At 47.9% G+C, this 18,376-nt stretch overlaps 1 protein-coding gene and 1 pseudogene across 6 annotated transcripts in view; both read right to left on the bottom strand.

Moving 5' to 3' along the window:
- The window catches only part of PACRG (parkin coregulated), a 656,455-nt gene that overhangs the window by 7,158 nt on the left and 630,921 nt on the right, over window positions 1-18,376 (bottom strand). The window contains exon 8 of one of the 6 annotated variants that reach the window (XM_054686978.2): window positions 9,456-10,227. The exons of 4 other annotated variants lie outside the window; for them this stretch is intronic. In XM_054686978.2, the coding sequence (XP_054542953.1) occupies window positions 10,221-10,227 (7 nt within the window). In that variant the 3' untranslated portion in view covers window positions 9,456-10,220. Of the gene's footprint in view, window positions 1-9,455; window positions 10,228-18,376 lie in introns of those variants that run through there. One more of the 6 variants, XM_054686977.1, reaches the window with a different exon arrangement.
- Window positions 363-954, bottom strand: LOC107975452 (large ribosomal subunit protein eL43-like; annotated as a pseudogene).

The raw sequence follows: 18,376 nt of genomic DNA, 5'->3' as shown, positions 1-18,376 counted from the left end.
GCAATGGCTCCATCTCAGCTCACTGCAACTTCTTCCGCCGGTTTCAAGCAATTCTCCTGCCTCAACCTGCCGAGTAGCTGAGATTACAGGTGCACACCACCATGCTCAGCTAATTTTTTGTGTTTTTAGTACAAAAATACAAAATACATTTTTAGTGTATTTTAGTTTCACCATGTTGGCCAGGCTGGTCTTGAACTCCCGACCTCAGGTGATCCGCTCGTCTCAGCCTCCCAAAGTGCTAGGATTATAGGCGTGAGCCACCGTGCCCAGCCGGTTATTTATTTATTTTTTTTTAACATAAATTAGCCCATTTATTGTAGGCTAGCGATGTCTCAAAGAGGAGAGGAGCGTCTACTGGTCTTTTAATCCTTTAGTCGTCTGATGGTGGACTTTCTTGTGAGAGCAGAAGTGGTGTTAGAGGTCCAGGCACTGCCAGCTACTGTCTTCATGCGGCAACCACAGTGCAGATCCCCACAGCTCATCTCTTCACCTCAATTTTATCATGGAAAGAGCAAGTATACTTGATGTGCTGGCTGATTTTGATTTTCTTCACCGTTTTCCAGAGGGAGGCACTCTAGCGGGTCCCATATTTATCAACGATTCCAACTCTCTTGGTGCATTCAACCATGTTACGGCCAACTAGGTTCGAGCCCAGAGAGCTGAGGTTATCTTTTTAAATTAAAAATATGTATGTCAAAGAAAGAACAAAAGCAATTTCTAATGCCAAGTCAAATCATACATGTTTCCAGTGTCGTATGGCATCTGAGCTATTTCATCCCAGGCATCTTGAATCTGTATTATCATTTACTTCCTTGGGGACCCTCTCTGTTCACCCTGGTTTAGTTGTCCTCCAAACCCAACAGAGCCCAGAGTGCCTCCGGCCAGGATGTGCTGATCTCTAACAGTCACACCATGTCTGCACTAGATGGTCTTTGGCAGTCACCACTGCTAGTGTTGCCTGTCCCACTCTGTTTGAAACTCTCTCTGGATAGGGGTTAGATTTTATTTTTTGACAACTGTAATTGTTAGGAAATTTATCTTCTAATCAAACAAGCTCTGTCTTCTCGTCATCCTCATTATGCCCATTTTGCTCTGTGCCCTTCAAGCAGACACAGCTTGCGGGCAAACAATAGCTGGCATTGAACAGAAGGTGGGATTTTTATCCTCAGGCATCTCCTCCCGGCCACTTCTCCCCCTGACCCTTGATCTCTTCTTTCCTAGTCCCTTGACCTGCCTTATTTTGGTTCCTCACTTCATTTGCATTTTCACTGAAACTTTGTCATTCACCACCCTGATGGACTGTCTTCTGTAGCTTCTTCTTGAAGCTTTCTCTAGGGTATGACTCCTGGAGTTGCCCTCTGGTCTTGTGGATCTTAATTGTGCAGACAGTGGGCTGTCCCCCAAATCAGGAGTGTATGAGACTGGTCAGTTGCCACATCCTTGCTCAGCCCCATCAGGGAGGGAGTGACCCTTAGGCTCGCTGGTCTCAGTTCTGTCCTCTGGAGTGGGGTAGGGTACATCTCACCACTGCTAGTCTTTTGAGAGTGTGGTCCTGTCCCTCCTGTATAGCTCTTCTCTCTCTCCTACACACCCTTTCTTTTTTCTTTTCTTTTTTTTTTTTTTTTTTTTTTTTTTTTTTTTTTTTTTGAGACAGGATCTCATTCTGTAGTCTAGGCTGGAGTGCAGTGGTGTGATCTTGGCTCACTGCAATCTTCACTTCCCAGGTTCAAGCAATTCTCCTGCCTCAGCCTCCCGAGTAGCTGGGACTACTGGCACCCGCCACTACACCTGGCTAGTTTTTTTTTTTTTTTTTTTGGTAGAGACGGGGTTTCATCATGTCGCCCAGGCTGGTCTTAAACTCCTGACCTCAGGTGATCTGCCCTCCTCAGCCTCCCAAAATGCTGGGATTATAGGCATGAACCATCACGCCCGGCCTCCTACGCACCCTTTCAAAGGATGGATATGAATGCATCGGTAGAGATGTTGTCTGACCTGTGCACAGGCCAGTGGGGCATTTTCTTTCTTTTACTGGAATATTCTATTTTCATCACTGCAGACTCATATCCCTTGGCTGTCTTTAGCAGTAACTCATACCTTGAGCTTGGGGTCAACAAAATTCCTCCACCCTTCTCCCCCTCTCAATTGGTCTCTATTCTTTTCTGCCTGTGCCATTTAGTTATTTTTGACCTCTTGCATCTTGTGTTTATTTGTATTTTTACTTGGATTTATTATTCTAGTTGATCGCTGGAATCCTTTTGAATCTTGATTCTTTCATGTGCCTTTATGCTGCCTTCACGCTTTTACTGTGTACAAATTAATATGTGAACATTTTGGGTGTCAAGAGCACAGATGAAAGTTCTCAATGGGGTACAGGTTAGCAATTCTGTGTCAGCTTGACATATACACTGAGGTCAAGCAAAGAAGTAAATGAGTGGCAGATGCTGGAAGCCAGCTTTCTCCCCACTGGAGAGGGAAGTTGCAGATGCAGAAGGGGAGAGGCTGCTGGATTGAAGTCAGAGACATCGGTGTGAACTCAAGTGTATCTTAGTATAGATGCCAGGAGACGAATACACAAATGAAGCCGTGTGTATACACCGATGGGTGTGCAGAATCGATGTCTAGCTCTGTCTGCCAAGAGGGCCTAGAAGCAAGGAAGTGCAGCCGCCTCAAGCACATCTTGAGCCCACATCTTGGTTTCCAAACACAATTCTCCAGTGAGGGGAACCAGGGCTCTTTGGAGAAACGGCTCATTCTAGGGCTGGGTCAGGGAAAATACAGGATGAGCCTGCAGGATCTTGAAGTGGCAAAAAGCAAGAAAGCCCTTGAATAACACGAGGATGGGGCACGTCAGAGGGGCGCAAGAGCCAACCTGAAATATCTCCCCATGGCCAACGCTGTAAGAATTCGAGCAAAAAAGAAACTAACATAGTACTGTGTCATAACCTAAAGAATACAGCAAATATATGAGCTCACATTGACATAAATACATGATTGAATAAATTAATGGGAGAGAAGGAACACATATTTCTTGTAATAGAATTCCAAATTATTTACATAGATATTTCCCGTCCAAGTTGTGGAGTGTGATTTCACCCACCACCCTACCTGTGCCCTGAGGGTGGCTGGACTTAGTGACATGTTTCCAAAGATAGCATAGGGAGGAGGAAAAAAGTAGCTACTCTGGACAAACCTGGCAAACACTTCCTCAGCCAGAGGACCAAGGCCGATGTCATCAGTGGCCAACCACACAGAGAGCATGTACCCTTGGTGTGACGTGACAAGAATGACACCCTACCTCTGCATCTTCCTCCAAAACCCATTAACTGCAGTCTATTCATGAGAAAAACATCAGAAAAGAAAAACAAGTCGAGGGACATTCTACACAGTAACTGACCAGTAGTGCTCAAGATTGTCAAGGTCATCAAAAACAAGATGAGAAGTCACAGAGCAGGGGAGGCTAAGGAAACATGACAACAAATGTAGAATGTTCATGATTATTCTATATATCTAAGACTATTCCCTCCAAAATTATTAAAAATAAAAAGAAGCTGGGTGTGGTGGCTCATGTGTATAATCCCAGCACTTTGGGAGGCTGAGGTGGAAAGATCGCTTGAGCCCAAGAGTTCAAGAACAGCCTGGGCAACACAGGGAGACCCTGTCTCTATAAAAATCTAAAAAATTAGCCAGGTGTGGTGGTGAACACCTGTAGTCCCAGCTACTTGGGAGGCTGAGGTGGGAGGATCACTTGAGCCCAGGAGTTTGAGGCTGCAGTGAGCCGAGATGGTGCCATTGCACTCCAGCCTGGACAACAGAGTGAGACCCTGTCTCAAAAAGAGAGAGAGAGAGAGAAGGGAGCATAAAGAGTGTGTGTGTGTGTGTATATATATATATATATATATATATTTTTTTTTTTTTTTTTTTACAAAAAGTGTCCCATAGGACAAGAGCAAGAATCCAGTGGAATTCTACTGGTGACCTCTGGCAGTAGGGATCAATGCAATAATCAGCATTCTTCCACTGAATTGGATCGACCACGGATCTTCCTACTTGTGGGCTAGGCAAGCCCCCAGGCTGGGCTTCTGCAGCTGTCGAAGCTGTGTCTTGGGCACCCAAGTCTCTTCTGCCACAGTGTGAGGGCAAACACAGTGCCAGAGCCTGGTACTTCCAAGGCCATGGTTTCTACTGTACTCATCTACACTGAGCCCAGCCGTAATTTATAACCTTTTTGGCGGGGGGCGGGGGTAGGAAATCTCCACTTAGAAATCCACTCGCATTTCAAGCTATACACATCTAAATCCAAGATCCGCATTAGGCTGCTCTCGTGCACCCATCTTTTCTCTGTGTCTCTATTACCAGACTCCTGCCACCCCTGAAGCCTGGACTAATAACTTCTGGGCTATCTGAGAGTCTCTTTTGTCCCCAGGATTCAGCCCGTCTCTGACCCGCCGGTGAAGCGGCTTCCCGTCACCTGTTTCCATCTCCCATTCGCACAGCAGGTGATTCCACTTCCAGAACTTCTGAAGGTGACGCCCTCCCTCATCCTGTGTCCGCAGAACTTCCCTGGCCCTTGGACCATTTTCCTTGGAAGTCTCAATGTCTGTCATTTCCATTCAAATAAAACCTGCAGCTCTTGGCCCAGACCTCCACAGCTCTCCACTGGAGTCCCTTCCCACCTAAGGTGCAGATGAAGTCCAAGCTGGCTCTTCTGTCTTCTCCCCAAACTCATCCTGTCATGGGGCACTTGCCACTCTTGCCTCTCAGCTTGCTTCATGCGAGATGTTCTGTTTGGCATTCCCTCCTTTCTCCTGGACACAAACTCACATCCCTCCCACTCTTCTTCACACTCCTTGAAGAGGCTTTTGATTCAAATTGTCTTGAGGCCTCCACATCACCCCAGCTATTTTAGCGACTCCTTGACATTTCTGAACAGCCATAAAGAATATGTTTCTTCTGTTTCTGTAATTCTTGTTTTCGGTACCTTATTTGAATGTAGGCTTTGTGGGTTCCGGCTCTGAGTCCTTTAACAACTTCTTATTTATACACAAGGAGTTCGGTAAAGTGTTAATTGAACAACTTTTTTTCTAAACACGAAGCTTGATGAAGTGTTACTTGACACAATGAGTGTCCAGTTAAAAATGTTAATTTTTCAGTTTGTTAAATGTGCGACCTTCACGGTGGACTGACTGAAAGTTGGTGCTGCCTGATCGGGATTTGATCTTTCTCTACAGTAGACAGTTTCAAACGCAGACCCTGCAGTGCCCCTGGAGCCACTTCTTCAGGACACCAGGATTCACACTGTCTGCGTGATCAGCACCCACGTGGCCTCCTCTCACCTGAGGGCCTGATCCACCAGCCCGAGACACACCCAAGCCAACGTGAGCTAACTGTGCAAAGAGAGCCCCACAAGGCCCCATAGGAGAGGCCCTGCCGAACAAGCATGAAATAGAATATCGACATTGTGCCCTTGATCTGTGAGTTCCATAACACTATCAAAAAAGCCTTTAAGTTTTCAGAGCACAGTTTGTACTTGGTAAACCCAACCCACGCTTCAAAGATATACCCTTCTCCAGATACAAGCTTTAAAAGAAGCTGTCTGGCCGGGCGCAGTGGTTCATGCCTGTAATCCCAGCACTTTGGGAGGCCGAGGTGGGCGGATCGCCTGAGGTCAGGAGTTCGAGACCAGCCAGGTCAACATGGTGAAACCTCGTCTTTACTAAAAATACAAAAATTAGTCGGGCATGGTGGCACGCGCCTGTAATCCCAGCTACTCAGGAGGGTGGGGCAAGAGACTCGCTTGAACCTGGGAGGCGGAAGTTGCGGTGAGCAGAGATGGCGCCACTGCATTCCAGCCCGGGCGACAGAGCAAGACTGTGTCTCAAAAAAAGAAGCTGTCATGGTATTTCCTTTTCTTCTTGACGATTGGTCGCCACTCTTACCAAGCTCCCTCAAGCAATGTCTTTTCCTTTAATATACAGAAAGGCCATTCTCAGAATCTAGTACTTTTTCATTTATTTATTTATTTATTTATTTTTGAGACGGAGTCTCGCTCCTGTTGCCCAGGCTGGAGTGCAGTGGCGCAATCTCGGCTCACTGCAACCTCCACCCCCCGGGTTCAAGCGATTCTCCTGCCTCAGCCTCCCTAGTAGCTGGGATTACAGGCATGCACCACCTCACCTGGCTAATTTTTGTATTTTTAGTGGAGGCAGGATTTTTCCATGTTGGCCAGGCTTGTCTTGAACTCCTGACCTGAAGTTATCCACCCACCTCGGACTTCCAAAGGGCTGGGATTGCAGGCATGAGCCACCATGCCCAGCAGAATCTAGTACTTTTTCTCATTTCAGTATTGCCACTGTGTGTCCTGTACTAACATTCTCTGTTCCCCTCTGAATGTTCACATGAAAATGGCGTTTTTCAATCTCTGCATTGTGACCTGAGCCTGCTGCGCAGGAGGGCGGGATGGGGTGAGCGTGAGGAGCGGGATGCAGCCCTGCAGTCTTCACTGAGTGCTGCTGGGATGGCCCTGTGTTCTCTGTGTGTGACAGAGTGTGTTCGTGAGTGTCTGCGTGTGGGAGTGTTTACTGTGAGAGTGCATGAGTGTCTGTGTGTGTTTATGTGTGTGAGTGTATGAGTGTGTCTCTGTGTGTGTTTTTGTGTGTGTATGTCTGTGAGTGTGTGTTTATGTGTCTGTGCATGAGTGTCTCTGTGTGTATGTTTATGTGTGTGTGTTATGTTTTTATGTGTGTGTTTATGTATGCGTGTTTATGTATATGTTAGTCTGTATGTGTGTGATGATGTCTGTGAATGTGTGATTGTGTGTACGTAGTTATGTATTTGTGTGTGTGTTAGTGTGTATATCTATGGTGTGTGAATGTGGTTTTGTGCGTGAGAGTGTGTATGTGTGTTTTTAGTGTGGTTTTGTGTGTGTGAGTGTGTATGTGTGTTTTTATGTGGTTTTGTGTGTGTGAGTGTGTATGTGTGTTTTTATGTGGTTTTGTGTGTGTGAGTGTGTGTGTGTGATTATGGGAGTGTGTGATGATGCATGCAAGTGTGTGATGTGTAGGAGTGTGTGTTTATGTGTTTGTGTGTGCGCATGTGTATGTCTGTGTGTGAGCATGTGTTTCTGTGTGTGTGCACACAAGTGCTGTGTGTATGTAGAGAAACAGTTCCCAGCTGGCTCTACCCTAGAGGCCTGGGGAGGAGGGTGGCACCGGGCGGGGAGCAGGAGGGGGCGGGGCCAAGCAGGAGGGGGCGGGGCCAACCCGGAGGCGATTCTAAGTCTGCAGCTTCCGATCCAGGCAGGGGAACTCCTGCCTGTGTGCAACACTGTGGCCTTCCTTGGCAGCAAGTTTGTGAATCATGCCCACGTCTGTGCTTCACGTTTCTCCCTCCCATTTCAAGCATGGTCACTTAGCCCCTCCAGGAACCTCAACTTTCTAATCTGTATAAGGGCGACAAATTACAAATGTGAATATTGAAGGACGTGGGAATGTGCCTGGAGGGGCCTTGTTGGTGTAAAGCACTTGAACGTCACAGAGAGTTTCTCTCCCCAGGGTCCAGCAGTGCCTATGACATCTTTAAACAATGTACGTGCCACATACATAGCTGCACAATACAGCGTGTTTCTACTTTTCTCTGAAACTGAAGGAATAAGAGAAGAAAGGAAAATAATGTGGTGTTTAACTTTCTGCAAATTCACAGGCTGTCTCCGCTGTTCACAAGCTGCTGTTTCGAGGGGAGTTGACCTTTCAGCTCCCTGGGTTATCCATGGCTTTGCTCAATCTCTGGAAGTTCACTTATTGGCTTTAAATTGATCTATTGATTTAATAAAAGTCACATATCATCATCCGTGGTTCAGGACAAAGCACTCAATTTATCTCCAGTTTGGCAAATATCATCAATAATAGATGTTTTGCTGATTCTGTTGGGTGACTAATTTCCATGGCATGCTCACAGGAAAATTGTTCCTGTCACAGTCCAGTCTCTCTTCACAGAACTTACAACCACAGCCTGTCGGCTGGATCCTGTCTGCTTAGGCCCCTCATCACTCGGTCTGACTATCACCTGAGTCCCTTGTCTTAAGAATGACGAGGCCAGCTGCAACCCGTGATGGGAGAGGTGGGAGTAGGGGTTGGCGGAGTGGAATTGGGGTGCAGCTGCAGGCCTGCTCTCCCCACTCTCCATTCCCTTCAGTCCCCAGTGGCTGGCTGAGTAAGCCTCCCCCTGAGAGGCTGGCAGGGTTGCTGGGAAGCGGTGGAAATGAGGTCATCAGCAAGTGTGGATTCACTTCCTCTGGACTTTTGCAGCCAAGCAGGCAAAAAAAGAAGAAGAAGAAGAAGAAGAAGAAGAAGAAGAAGAAGAAGAAGAAGAAGAAGAAGAAGAAGAAGAAGAAGAAGAAGAAGAAGAGGAAGAAGAAGAAGAAGAAGAAGAAGAAGAAGAAGAAGAAGAAGAAGAAGAAGAAGAAGAAGAAGAAGCAGCAGCAGCAGCAGCAGCAGCAGCAGCAGCAGCTGCTGAATGTCCGGCTGAAGGGCGTCTGAATGCTCTCCGTGATCTTTCTTCTTGCTAACACAGCACAGCCTACACAGCCACACGCAGATGCATGTGCAAACCAGCACTTCTGCATACATGCATGCCTGCACAGGCTTCCCTCAGTCTGTCCCCTACCCGGTCCTCCCACGCTGTTGGAGTGAGTGGCCAGGAGGCAGAATGCCAACAGGTGTGGAGGAGTTATCAGCATTTGCTGTTTCTGCACATTTAGCCCCAAATCTCAGAGTTTTGTCCACAGCTCCTGCCAGGGGCCGGCCAGGCCGGGAGCCTCCATGCCAACTCTGCATGTCCTTTGGGGAAATGAGAGTCAGCCTGCCGAAAATCGAAAAGGGAAATGAATCTAGCAAGCTGCATTCCTTTCTTCACCCCTTTATATACCACATGCCACCCCCGTTGGGCACCGTCTAGACCCTTTAGTGTCTCTGCTAATGAGGAGACAGTTTCTCCTGTGTCTGGCACATGTCTTCTGCAAACCACAGAGAGGAGATACATGGAGCAAGTGTCTGATCTTCCTCCTCTTCCCCCAGCATTGGGTAGCACCAGTTCAAAGAAAAGCACAGCATTTCCTTCATCATGACTTTGTGAGGGCAACTACACCTCCTGGAGACACTTCCTCAAAAGTGACATCTCCATTCCTAAAACGCTGACCTACATTAATCCCACTTAAAGCTCTAGTGCCTTAGAAGAGATCATGTACCGACCTCTCCTATTTTTTCCTTAAGGTTTTAGTCTTCTACGTGTAAAGGAAGACTATGTCTCTTAATAATTAATTATGATCGCTATTTAAAGCATTTGTAGCTATAATCAGAAACCTCAGCCTTGTCACCATTTTCCAAAGAGAGCTCCATTATTATACATTCTGATGCCCGCTAGTCTGAAAGAAGCTCAAGGAAAAAGGAATGCAATGTTTTGTCAGTCTTTATTTAAGCTCCATAACAAATTTTTACTCTGAAAAAAATTTGTTTAGTTATTGTATAGAGTTGCTGATATTCCTCAGATTCCTATGCAAATTGCATAAGATGGGCGAGGCCCGTTCTTACAGACACGTGCAGCCTTGGAGTGAAATACACAGGCTCTGTCATCAAGCTTGTCGCTGCTGCACTCAGTGAAGATTTCGGTTCATTTCTTACCCCAGATCTTCTGACTCTTGCCGGGTTTCCAACTACAGGACAGAAATGATCTCATTAGCACCCCACATTCTTCATCCTCTTCCGGTTTCCTCACTCCTGACCCTGAAGAGCCCTGAGCTCTTCAGGCAGAAAAATAAGGGCTGAGACTCATTGCTGACGATGTTTAGGAAAGGTCAGGAATTCCAGTTTACCAAATTTTTCTTAGTTTTTTTAAACTTGGGTTTTGGCAAAGATTTTTGGCCTGAGAATGTGCCTCACCTTCAAACATTCAGAGGATGGTATAGAAAGTAAAGAGAATGAGGTGACGGCCCGGTGTGGTGGCTCACGCCTGTAATCCAAGCAATTTGGGAGGCCAAGGCGGGCAGATCACCTCAGGTCAGGAGTTCAAGACCAGCCTGGCCAACATGGCGAAACCCCATCTCTACTAAAAATACAAAAATTAGCTGGGCATGGTAGTGCACGCCTGTAATCCCAGCTACTAGGGAGGCTGAGGCAGGAGAATTGCTCGAACCCTGGTGGGGGAGGCTGCAGTGAGATGAGATCGTGTCAGTGCCTAAAAAAAAAAAAAAAAAAAAAAAAGGAAAAGAAAAAAAGAAAGAAAAGAAAGAGATGAGTTGAAGTGTGTTTTTAAAAATTACACAAAGTTCATTTTCCAAGACTTTGCCACCACAGTGGATTTAATAATATATCATTAATTCCAACATACTTATGATTTGATTTGCAAAACTTCTTTCAATGTAGATATTTCTAGGGAAAGTGAAGCGTGAGGTTTCAGCCTGGCCACGGGTTTTTGATTCTGAGGGTCCCCTGGTTCCCCTGTCACGAATGCTGAAGGATACTCTCTATGGATTTTCTTGGGAGGGCTGAGGGGTGGGACTGAAAAGGAGCCTGCAGGCACAGTGGCCCCCAGTTTCCTGGAGTCTCCTCCTGGGCTGCAGAACTCAGAGTTTCAGTCTGAATGTTGAGACACAGAGGCAGGAGAAGAGCTGTTGTGTTGGCGAATCTGTTCTAGCACTGAATGATGTCCTTTCTTCCCTGAACATCTTAGCAAGTCTTCTCTTGGTAACTGCAGATGGGACATTGGGATGTGGCCATGGACGCAGCAGTTCCTCCAGGGACTGTCCATGAGAGACAAGGAGGGAGACTGCAGAAGGCCTGTGGCTGACAGGGCCCTTCCTCCGCCACCTGGAAGTAGCTACTGTGATCTCCTTCTGGGCTGGCTGGGGACATGCATGTCTACTCTCGAAGGGCTGTGGTCTCATAGAACATGGTGAGAGGCCAGTGGGATATAAGGAGGGGTAGGGAGGTTGCATGGGGTAAAAGAAAAGACTCCGGGTTTGGACTTCAGGGCTGGTTCTTATTTGTTTTGCTGCCTTGAGGAAGAATGTTGTTTAACCTCTGTGACCCTCTGCTCCTATTTGCAAAATGCAGATGCTAATGTCCATCTTTTAGGGTCTTTGTGAGGCTGTGCCACTGTAAATGCATATCATAGTGTCTGGCACATAGAGGTTCTCAACACGTGGGGATTACTATGAAGATTTGGTGAGTCCTGGGAAAGGCCCTACATGAAAATGCTCTTCCCCACTGACCTGTGTCCATGAACAAAACTCCTGCCACCACTGGGTCATTAGATTTTGTCCTTGGAATGCTCCTGTTAAGACACAAACCATCCTCCAGGGTCTGGGGGAAGAGAGTTGGGAAAGAAACGAATTGCCCAGGGGGAAATGCCTTTGGTGGAACAAGTTTATCAAGTCAGCCAGTCAGCCCTGACAACTGGACAGACTGACAGACCAGTTTAGAGGGGTGGTGTGAGAACAGAAAGGAAGAGGCCTGGCCCCAGAGGAGCTGGGCGGGTGGAAGTGGGCAGGGGGGAGGGGCTTAAAGACTAAATTACAAAATATTCACAGTGCCCAAAGAGCTGAGAGACAGGGGACACATTTATCTTTAAACAATGTTAGTTGTTTGCAAATAATATGCCCATTGTATTCTTTGTTTTTTGGAGTCAGGATCTCGCTCCGTCACCCAGGCTGGAGTGCAGTGGCTGATCTGGGTCAGTGCAACCTCCGCCTCCTGGGTTTGAGCAATCCTCCTGCCTCAGCCTCCCGAGTAGCTGGGATTGCAGGCATGCGCCACCACACCCAGCTAATTTTTGTATTTTTTGTAGAGACGGAGTTTTTGTGTAGGCTGAACTTCTGAGCTCAAGCCATCCACCCGCCTCCGAAAGTGCTGGGATTACAGGCGAAAGTCACTGAGCCCAGCCTGTATTTTTATTTAACTTCTGATAACTTTCTAGGTAAGGAGTTTTACATTTGAAACACTGGGTCCAAATGTCAATGTGTAAAAAAATAATAATAAAAAACTACAGTAAATATGCTACAGGTGTCAAAGAATTCTGGAAACCCAGAAAAAAAATAGTAAATATATGTGGAGCAGGTGTGCATGGAAGGCACTTACCATATGGTACTGGACCAATATTTGTAGACTGATCGGGAAGAGGGGCCTTCCTAACCATCCAGCACCTGGGGCTCCTGGATAAATGATATGATGCCACAGGGCCTTAGATACAGAGCATTTTGCTATTTTCTTCTCATCTCAACCACCCCTCAATTGTTCACTGAGCACTTACTGTTTGTAAGGCACTGTGCTGGGCGCTAGGAAGAATAAAAACTGAGAAATTGTGTCCCTCCTTGAAGAAGACACCTACTGGGCAGCCTTCTCAGCCAGTGACCCCCATTTTTAGCCAACTCCTTCTTCTAGCCTCTCCTTCCACCCCCTAAGCCAGGGACATAGCAGCCACATTTAGCTACATGACCTGCTTCCCCGAGCAAAGTTAATTTACCTGACTCAAGATGGGCCAGTCAAACTCTGTATTCCAGGAATTAGGCATGTGGATTCAGAGATACAAGTCAGCTTCAACTGTAGTTTCAACGGAGGACGCATACACTCAAGGGATGCAGGAACATTGCATTTGGCTACGGACTTACCAAGGAGCAAAGAGCCCTGGTCAGCAGAGAAAAGAATAGCATAGGCTTGCAGAGAGAAATGGAAAGGGGAGGCTGGGTGACCCCGGAGAACAGGAGAAAATCCAGTTTCATTCCCAATGTTTCCAGTTCCTGCTGCCAGTTCTTCTTCTGGCCCTGCTGCACTCCCTCTGTCTGTTTGGATTTCATGTATAAAAACCTGTCAGCAGTGACTTCAGCCAGGGTCTCTCCACCACAGCACGATTGCATGTGGGGCTGGATAATTCTTTGCTCTGGGGGCTGTCCTGTGCGCCGCAGGGCATTAAGGAGCATCCCTGCCTCCACCCACCAGATACCAGTAGGACCATCCCTAATGGTGACAACCAAAAATGTCTCCATACATTGCCACATGTCTCCTGGGGGCAGGAAATTGTTCCTGGTTGACAACCACTGACTCAAATGAAGAAAAGTTTATTTTTCTCAGGTGAAAAGGAATTAGTTTAGAGATAGTGTAGTGGCTCAAAAAAATCATCCTGAGCCTGGATTCCTTCTGGCTTCTGCCTCCATTTATAGCTTGTGGCTTCAGCCTCATTGTGGCTGCTCTGCCTCCTGAATCACATCCATGCTGAGGAGGGAAGAAGGGGCAAGGGGGAAGAGGTACACGAGTTTTTTTCCAGAAGCCCCACCCAATAGCATTTCACTTACATCTCATTTGTTAGAGTTGGGTTTTTGTTTGTTTGTTTGTTTGTTTGTTTGTTTGTTTTTGTTTTGAGATAGGGTCTCACTCTGTCGCCCAGGCTGGAGTGTAGTGATGCAGTTACAGCTCATTGCAGCCTCACCCTCCCGGGCTCAAGCAATTATCCCACTTCAACCTCTAAGTAACTAGGACCACAGTTGCGTGCCATTATGTCTGGCTAATTTTTGTAGAGATGGGGTTTTGCCATGTTGCCCAGGCTGGTCTCAAACTCCTGGCTTCAAGTGATCCACCTGCCTTGGCCTCCCAAAGTGCTGGGATTACAGGCATGAGCCACAATGCCCAGCCAGAGCTGAGTTTTGAGAAGCATTTCTGGCTGGCCACGTTGCCACCTCAATCAAAAAGCGGGTTCTGTTACAAAGTGTCACGGGTTGAATTATGTTCCCCTTCCTGCCCTCTGCCAAATGCGTATGTTGTCCTAACCCCCAGTACCTCAGATGGGGACCTTATGGGGATCTAGGGCTGCTGCAGGTATAATTAGTTAAGTTAGGATGAAGTCATGCAGGAGTAAGGTGGGCCCCTAATCCACTATGCCTGGTGTCCTATAGAAAGAAGAAATGTGGACACAGATCCGCATGCAGTGAGATGATGTGTGAAGAGGAAGACAGACCCCAGGGTGATGCTTCTACAAGCCAAGGAATGCCAAAGACTGCAGGCCACCCCTAGGAGCCAGGCGGAGGCCTGGGCCGTGCCTTCCTCGGGGCTCAGCAGGAACCAGCCCCACTTGCACCTTGGCCTGGGACTTCCAACCTCCAGACCCGGGACAGTTCTGTCATTTAAACCACTGAGTCCAGGGTACTTTGCTAGGACAGCCCAAGGAAACCAATGCACTCAGGGAGACAAATATAAGAGACGCTGCGCAGCCAGGCAGCAAAGCCTTTGCTGGGACTCAGAAAGAACCGGAATGCTTTGAGCATGTTTCCTTCATAAGGTAGACTGTGTTCCTGGTAGGGGCAATGCAAAGGGTCCTGATGAGGACAAACCCTCCCTGGACATAGGACCAGAGGAAGGAGGCAGGGCATGCACAGAACTGAGGCACCCCAGAGAGACCGGGGCCTGGGGTGACTCACTGCTCTAGGGAGCCAAAGATTGTTTCTGGTTGGTGAGCCAGGGCAGCCTATTGGAGGCACAGGCCTTGGAGACAGCAGGCCTTGGATGCGTGGAGGTTGGGGCGAATGTTCCAAAGGAAACAATGAACCCAGAGACTTGGGGGCAGGCGCACAATGGGGCCTGTGTGTGACACTGCGTACTGTGTCACTCGGGTGGATGTTCCCTGGAAAACAGTACATTGTAACTGCTTCCAAAGCAAGTGAACTATGGGTTTCAACAAACTCCTGAATTTCTGTATTAAAGACCCAACAGGTGAAGAACAAAGAATTTGGAGGGATTCTTCTGACTCAGCAATTTCATTTCTGATGCAGGTCTCCTTTGCAAAACTTTTGGCAGGATGGTTTTATGCTTCTTACACTTTTTTTTTCAACCTCTCTGACCTTTACATCAAAACATCCATCAGGGGCTTGTTCTGAGAATCTTGGTCACTTTGATTCTTGGCCCGAAACACTGACATAGAACTGGTTTCCCAAAGGATTCTGTGGAGAAGGCTGGGAAGTGTGACAGTGTCTCTTTAATTAGATTTGTCCCTGAACTTTGAGAAGGTCAGGATGTTCACGGCAGGGCCCTTAACTCTTAGAGACTCATCACTCCTGGGCAGAACATTGGCGTGTGCTCTTCCCAGCTGTGTCCCCTCAGAGGAGACTTTTCACAGTTTTGTGTTGGGCCAGCCATGAAAACAGAAGCTCAGCCCGTTAGTCCCAGCTCTATGGGACCAGCTTTGAGAAAAACAGGTAATAACAGACACTGGTTTATTCAAGGATGCGATCCTTCAACAGCTTTTACCATATCCACAAACACAAACTCCAGGAGGGCCTGAAGCTGAGAAGCAGATGGGCTGCTGGGGACACATATTCACAGTGTGTGATCATTAAGCAGGGGTGTCCTCACTTCCCAAATTCTAGTAATCAATACGTATTTCCTATGGCTGCCGTAACAAATCGCCACAAACTTAGTAGCTCAAACCAACACAAATGGGTTCTCTTAGAATTCTGGAGGTCAGAACTCTAAAATAGGTCCTAAAATCAAGGTGTCAGCAGGGCTGTGTTCCTTGCAGAGATGCCACAGGAGAATCCATTTCCCTGATTTTTCCAGCTTCTAGAGGCCACCCACATTCTTTGACTTGTGGCCTCTTCCTCTTCAAAACTCGTCCTGTAGTCATCGTCCTGTCATTTTTGACTTTAATCTCCTTGCCTCTGTCTTAAAGATTCTTGTGAGTAGATTAGGCCCACCTGAATCATCCGGGACAATCCCTCCATCCCCAAATCCTTAACAGAAACACACTGACAAAATTCCTTTTGCCAGGTAAGGTATTCACAGGTTCTGGGGATTAGGACGTGGACGTCTTTGGTGGAGGAGGGGCATTGTTCTCTCTACCACACCGAGACTTTGCAAAAATGTGTTCTTCTTGGACAAGTAAATTTGGAACATGTTGGGTTAAATTTAAAAAAAAACCAGGTTTCTTTATTGCAGGACTTTTCCGTCTTCAGTGTTAATGAATGTTGTAAAATCCAAGAGGGAAATGTAGTGTATAGTGTTTCCCAATCTTGTTTGAACAAGATCCCCCTCCTTCATTTCCCCCCATGAAAGCAATGGACATTTCAGGATCGAGTGGGGACACAGTCTCAGGAAACACATTTTGGCCCAACTGCGGAAGTCAAGGCCTGGAGGAGCAGGTTTACATCTCACCAAGGTTTGGGGATGAAACCGATTACAGGGGAGAATCATTCTGTGCCGGCCACCACGTGCCATGCCATGAACGCTGCAGAAGAGGAATTCTTCATTTAGGATCTGATATTTCGTGTCTGAAATTTCTGAGTAGGATTTGGTTGACCTCAACTCCACCCTCCAAGGCAGATAGAGAAGTCAATCCTTCACTTATTCATTCACCCATCCATGCGCTTAGTAAGTATATATAAGGCAACGTTATACTGGGAATTCCACGTCCACAGGTTCCCTGCCCATGTTCCCCAGCTCTAGTATCCGCGCCCAGCCCCCTTTTGGCCATAGCCACCCATAACTGTCAAGTTGAATCACAAACAGCTGTCTCCCAAAAATATCCTGAGAAATCTCCCCCAACTCTATATATTCCCTGAAGGTCGCACGAAGCAGGACTATAGGCAGGAGGGGCGGGGCCCAGGCAGAGGATGTGAGTCACTAGGCAAGTGCTGCCTCGTATTTTTGGCCTGCGGGTGGGGTGGCTGGGTGGGTTGAGCAGCACTTGTGCTCATGGTCGGGTGAATTTATGGGATTTATCCAAGTTAATGGTAGTGCTGGAGGCAGCTCCAGGGAGCGAGGCAATCGGAATGTGTCTCTTATCACTCCATTAAGCCGCTGTCTGGACACGGAGCCATCCTACCCGGCCTGTGCTTTTAATGCCAAGATCCGCATTGCCCAGCCCTGGCCTGTGGGTCTCCTCCCCCTGTGCCCTGGCCCCACATGTGGTCTTTGCAAACAGTGCCCCTGGACAAGGAGGGCACATGGGCCTGATCCGCTTCCCCAAAGCCTATGGAGCACTTATCAGTCCTATTTAAAGCTCCAGTTAAGGATTTGGATTCAAGACTATGCCATTCAATGACCACATTAACGAGCTCTCCGAGAAAAGCTCTCACAAAGCTTTTGAGCTCATAGCCTCTTGGCTGCCTTAGGAGCTTCCAGTGTGTTAACATTCAGAAAATCCAAATATCCCGAGCGCCGGCGCTGCAGCGTTCCCAGCCCTTTGCCGACTGGAAGCTTCTGTCTGCTGTGTGGATGGAGCAGCAGGAGCCAGTGAGTCCTGGGCAGCCTCAGGGCCACCTGGGCACAGCCCCCCTCTGTCCCGGGGGCCCTGTCCTCTTGGCGGGGCTCCAGGCCTCTGGTGGCTGCTTTTGTGCTCTTTTGCGGGGCATCTGTGAGAACAGTCTGGAAGATAATGACAGAGTGCTTGCCTGGGGAGTCGGAGGAGCTCCGGTTATGTCCAAGCCGGACCCCTGGAGCCTCTGGACTGCCTGGCACTGAGGGAGCGGGAACTGGACGGTGGGCATGTGGCCGGGAGGAGCCTTCCAATCAGAAGAAACTAAGTTTTCAAGTTTCCTGCTATGTCATCTCAACTGGAAAGTAGGCATATCGGGGTATTTCTGAAGGTGAAGGGCACCGTTTGCCTGTACTCTGTTTCTCGGCGTCCCCAGAAAAAGAAGCTTTGATGTGAAAGGGGCTCCTGGGCTGTGCTTTTCCTTTCTGTGTCCGTGTCAGGGTTTCTCTCTGCCACCTCTTGACATCAGCCCTTATTTTTAGGGATGTTCAGACCTGAGGGTTCGGCCTGTGCAGCCAAGAAGCCCTTGAGCTGATTCATGGCGTGGATCCCTGTCCTTGTGTCTCAACGATGGGAGGCTGGAGGTGGAGCCACAGGGCTGCTGGAGGGGAATGGGGCGAGGACCGTGAGCCTGACTCAGTGGCCCGAGCGAGGCCAGGGCTTCTGGTCTTCACAGGTGGCCAAGGCTTTGTGGACCTGCCCTGGCCCCCATGCCTGAATTGCATGGAGGTGGCCCCTTTTGCACACTAAGAAAGATTCCCAGAATTCCTGCTGTCTTCTCCTATCTACGGTCTGGGCTGATGTAGGGGCTTCTCTGCACTGGGGAGGAGCCCATCCCCTCTGAGGCTGAGCTGGGATTCCCTCCCTGGATGCAGTTAGGAGTTGAGCTTAATTTTCTTTCTTTCTTTCTTTCTTTTTTTTTTTTTTGGTTGAGACAGTCTCACTCCATCGCCCAGGCTGGAGTGCAGCGGCGCAGTCTCGGTTCACTGCAACCTCTCCCTCCCGGGTTCAAGCAATTTTCTTGCCTCAGCCTCCTGAGTAGCTGGGATTACAGGCACCTGCCACCATGCCTGGCTAATTTTTTTTA

The sequence above is a fragment of the Pan troglodytes genome, chromosome 5, assembly GCF_028858775.2.
Source record: "Pan troglodytes isolate AG18354 chromosome 5, NHGRI_mPanTro3-v2.0_pri, whole genome shotgun sequence".
Classification (NCBI taxonomy): domain Eukaryota; kingdom Metazoa; phylum Chordata; class Mammalia; order Primates; family Hominidae; genus Pan; species Pan troglodytes.
Note: the sequence above shows the minus strand (reverse complement) of the source record. Positions and strands in the feature narration are given on the sequence as shown.